Source organism: Patagioenas fasciata, chromosome 1 (assembly GCF_037038585.1).
Source record: "Patagioenas fasciata isolate bPatFas1 chromosome 1, bPatFas1.hap1, whole genome shotgun sequence".
NCBI classification, from domain to species: Eukaryota; Metazoa; Chordata; class Aves; order Columbiformes; family Columbidae; genus Patagioenas; species Patagioenas fasciata.
Genome location: NC_092520.1, coordinates 187,494,604 through 187,499,603, shown reverse-complemented (window position 1 = coordinate 187,499,603; position 5,000 = coordinate 187,494,604). Strand labels below are relative to the sequence as shown.

Below are 5,000 nucleotides of genomic sequence, written 5' to 3'. Positions count from 1 at the left end.
AGACTTTGTAAATGGTAAACAGTTCTTAAAAAGCCCTCAAACTGCCTTTAGAAAACATCGCGTTACCTAAAGCTGTACTTTTTCCTAACTGATACCACTTTCTGATCATACGCTATATATATATATTTGTGGTTTCAGACTCAAAAAAATTACCGAATTAAAATAAAAAAGGAAGAAGTGTTTGAAATACGTAACTTGATAGTAATATCAGAACATAAAAGGAAAACGTAACCTACAAAATGAAAAGAATGATTTTTTTTCAAAAGCCAGGTTGCAAGAAGAAATGCTCAGAATCATATTGGAGTGATATGACTCTGGAAATCTGTAAAACAATTATGACATAAATTGCAACAAGAATCACTTGGTGTGTAATGCTGCCATTTTCCGGAGAATTCTGTAATACTTTATTGCACAAATTCAGCTCAAGTTACACCTGTAGGCAGAGACTGGACTGAGCAAAACAACTTGTAACTAATTCTAAGAGGGAATTACCTGTATTACTGCAGATATTTTGGGTATTCCGGATATAATTTGGTCAGTATATCTTTAATTTAAGAACATTTGAAGCAAGGGGTGTGGAAAAGGTTTCTTCTTAGGATTCACATTATATGTGTGACATTTTAGGGAAGTGCTGTTTGCCGTGACATGAATTCCTATCAAATAAATTAAGCTAACACTGTCCTGTAAATCTTACAAAAGAATCTGAAGCTTTGCCTGGGTTTATAAAGCTTTCATTTTAAGGGAAATGACAGTAAATGATATTACTGTACACTCCTCTCATTGCTTCGGGTTTCCAGGATTAAAATACAAAAGATCCAGTTTGCTTTAGCTGAAAGAAGAACAAGTATTCCTACATGCATGAGAACAACGAGACAATATGCTAAAAAATAAGAAAGGTCCAGGGCGTCTATCCTTCTTTCCCCAGATATGGAAACAAATGGGGACAAAAATCTCAGCCTCTCACTGTGTCCCTCGGGCTCTGCACCTTCCCAAGAGGGGATGGGACCCCTGAGAAATTCCCTTCTTCTGCTCCCGTACAGAGACCACACAGTGCGGGGTTCCAAATGGTCCTTGTGGGCAGCCAAGGTTTGTGCTCATCCTCTGTAGCCTGGTGAGTGTGGTCCCAACACTGGTGGACCCCAGGGCTAGTGGGCACACCTTCCCTAAGCTGGAGGGAGCACTCATGTGCAGTGACCTCAAAGGGTTAGAGCCGGACCAGGTCACCTCGGTACTGCAGTCCCAGCTACAGGATTCCCTGGGGACCTCCGTGAGAGGGTCTGACATTACACCTTCTGCTCACAAAAAAATGCCCACCATCAGGCTGGGAGTCATTTTGGGTGGAGAGAGGCTCTGCTACTCCTTTGTCCTGCAGAATGGTACAGATAAGCACTGGGTCAGAAGGGGGAAAAGGAAGAGGGGTCCTGACCCAGCATTTCAAGAACTGAAGATGGCTTGGATTCAGTTTCTGCTCCAGGGACTGCAGTTTTCATTCATGATGAATGGCATTAGGGTCTTAGTTCAAGCAAAATACTGTAGACCATGCTGATGTTAGATAATTATTGCATAATTTATAATGTGAAAAAAAACCCAAACATTTTTCATGAGTATCTACAAATTTCATGCAAGAGACATGCAGCTTTAAGCCAGAGTCACTAAGACAGCTGTTTTCAATTTAGTTTAGGTTGATAGTAAATAAGTAATAGGATAAAACATCCATGTAACAAACCTGTATTTCTAACTGCTGAACCACTTGCATTTGCACCCGACACTGAGCAGTGCTTCTGTCATCCAACGCATGTTCATTGTTAAGGTGCCTAGAGAAGAAAGAAAACGCTAATAAGATACGGTTAAGATCAGGAAAATTTTTTATGAGTTGATCTCTCTCTCTGGTACATATGGCTTCCATTAGATACAATGGGAGTTATGCAAAAGGATCTAGACAGAGCATGCCTTAGATACGATACAAAATAACAAAACTGATTATTTTATGTAATTCTACAGACTTTCTCAGTGATGACTGCTGGATATCCAGTTCCTATGTCTCAGATCACATAAACCATCTTAAAGCCAGTGTAACTGGATATCAATATGTGATAGAGTCACTGAATTCCACTCCCTGTTGCTGGTGCAGATGAACAGAGAATCACCTTTCAAATGATTCTTCAGAATAGGTAATTGCTTTTAGGGTGCTTGAACTACTATGAACTACTGCGGACTTTGTTAAGATTTCTCTGTCTGGTCTTCTGAAATCGTTAAGCAAAACCAACAGGACATTCGTTCCCCCTTGCTCAAAACAAAGCTGCAGTTTGCAGAAGCAACCTCTGAAGATGATGGCAGAGATCTGAGGAAGTACATAGTACTATTTTCTACATAGTAGCTAGTATGGGGCTGTGTTCTGGATTTGTGCTGTAAGCAGTGTTGATAACACAGAGATTTTTTAGTTACTGCTGAGCTGTGCTTACACATAGTCAAGGCCTTTCCTGCCCCTCACACCACCCCAGCAGAGAGCAGGCTGGGGGTGCACAAGGAACTGGGAGGGGACACAGCTGGGACAGCTGACCCCAACTGACCAAAGGGATATCCCACACCATGTGACATCACACTCAGCATATAAGAAGAATGGGAGGTACATTCAGAGTTAACGGTATATGTCTTCCCAAGTCACCATTACATGTGATGGCGCCCTGCTGTCCTGGAGCTGGCTGAACACCTGCCTGCCCATGGGAAGCAGTAAATGAATTTCTTGGTTAGCTTTGCTTGTGTGTGTGGCTTTCCTTTTTCTTATTAAACTGTCTTTACCTTAACCCATGAGTTTTCTAACTTTTACCCGTCTGATTCTCACCCCCATCCCACTGCTGGGGGCTGAGCAAGTGGCTGTGTGGTCCTTAGCTGCCAGCTGGAGTTAAACCACGACAGAAGGATCCAGGCTCTGGATGCCAGTTCAGCAAAACAAAATGACACTGCAACAGGGACAGAGGACCTCCGTGAGTGGCTGTCCTTAACTGAAATACAGCCCAGACCCAAGTGGCTGTCCCTCATATGTTTCAATTGAGTACAACTTTACAAAGCTCATTTAACAGTGTTTTTTAAAGGACCGTGGTTTCAGTTTATTTTCTCTCTCTTCCAGGATCAAATAAGTCCCTTTTGGAGCTTGAATACTGGGTTTGCTGCTCCACTGAGAAAAAAATGTAAGGATCAGGCTAGATAAGAAACAGGAGCAAAGGAGTTTTGCCTTTGAATGTGAATTTACTGGCTATTTCCACTGTAGGCATGAGGAGTAAGCTTTGCAGTGACCACAGTCACAGATGGTCTCACAGTAACAGGAGCAAAGTTATCTGTACCATGTAAGAAATACATCTTCTCCTTTTTCTGTTTTAGCAGAATGAATCAGAGAACTGTGTAGTTATTTGATTGGTAATCTATGTGAAAAATATGTTTGTCAGAAACAGAAAAAACAGAGGGTCTGCATTTCACTTTTAGTAAAACTTGTCTCTTTTTATTTACATCATGACTTCACAGTTTTAGGACTCAAGAACGGGGTTTGCGGATGAGTAAAATGCAACAGGTTCTGCTGTCCTTGTAAGAGGCGTGGCTGTGGAAGAGATTATGAAAGATTTTTTTCATTCTTTTAATATAAAATTGTTTGAGTAGAGATGTAACTTCCTTGGTTGTTTATGCTAAATTCAAGCATCACTAAGGACGCCACATTTACTTTAGCTGTCATAAAACCTACAATTTATTTGTTTTCAAAGGACTTCATTCCCCCTGTTGATGGAAAAATACATAATCAGTTTAAAAACTAGGTAACTGCTGAGAATGTACCACTCACTTCTTTTCTGAAATTCTGATTCAGAAGAATTTTACTCCCTCAGTGACACAGGCATGATAGTGTGTGGTCTGTTAACATAATGGTCTAATGTCTTCAGCTAATTAGGCACAAAATTGCCAGAAGGAGGACTGGAGACAGATTTTACCCATCTATCATCACCATTATCACCAGTACACACCACGGGGTTTCCACATGCAGGTATGCTCACCTATGTGTGCACATGTATAGCACATGGCAATAAGCAACGGTATAGGTATAAAAGATCTCCTGGCCTGAGTTGGAGGTTACTGCCTACTCATGATTATTTATTAGTTATTACAGCATCGTATGTTTGCATAACACCTCACAAAATAGATACAGACACAGTTCTTGCCCTGAGGAACTTTAAATGTAACAGCAGTATGCAGTGTGGGAGAAGAAAGTCCAGTATAATGTAATTTCAAAATGATTACACGGTAACCTGGGAGACTTGTATGTTTCTTGAGAGTTAACACAGTGATCTTCAGGAACTCAGGAGATATGCACAGCCCTTATACCATACATTGACGTCATGTGGTTACTTGTGCTGTGCATTTTGGAAAAAAGTTATTTTATGGAAACATAAAGGGTGTAAAAACTGTTTTAGGAATTATTTTTTCTGATCTTTTTTCCTGTGAAGTAGGCTTGCTTTATTTATCATGCATGTACAGGCAATGTAGTGAAAGAAAAACTAGGTCTAATGCATTTTTAAAAACCTCCAAAATAACTTTTCTCTGTATAAAGTTGCTGCAGTTTTAGGGTCCAATATGCTGCAATGTGCCAAGACAGACATACATTCTTTCCTCCAGAAAGCTGGGAATCATTCCAAAGTGGTGTTTTTTTGTTTGTTTGGGTTTTTTTGGTTTTGTTTGTTTGTTTGTTTGGGTTTTTTTGGTTTTGTTTTGTTTTTTGTTTGTTTCCCCCTTTTTTTCTTTGTCATGCCTTTGAAGTTATGCACAAACTGTGTTGGTCGATATTCATACTTCATTGGTAAACTCCTAATCTTTTCTCTTGTCTGTATCCTTTACCAATCCCATGTTAACCTGATTTATTACTGAAAAAAACCCCACGTTTGTTTTTTTATTATTTTTTTAAAGGGAGAAAATATCTTGGAGGACTGGAAAATGTTGCTAAAGAGCTGATTTACTGGTTT

General features: G+C 39.9%; 1 protein-coding gene across 17 annotated transcripts in view; it reads right to left on the bottom strand.

Moving 5' to 3' along the window:
• FOXP2 (forkhead box P2) overlaps positions 1-5,000 on the bottom strand; it is a 420,375-nt gene that overhangs the window by 39,709 nt on the left and 375,666 nt on the right. For all 17 annotated transcript variants that reach the window (XM_071803310.1, XM_065841198.2, XM_071803309.1 and 14 more), the window contains one exon: positions 1,727-1,814. In XM_071803310.1, the coding sequence (XP_071659411.1) occupies positions 1,727-1,814 (88 nt within the window). The remainder of the gene's footprint in view (positions 1-1,726; positions 1,815-5,000) is intronic.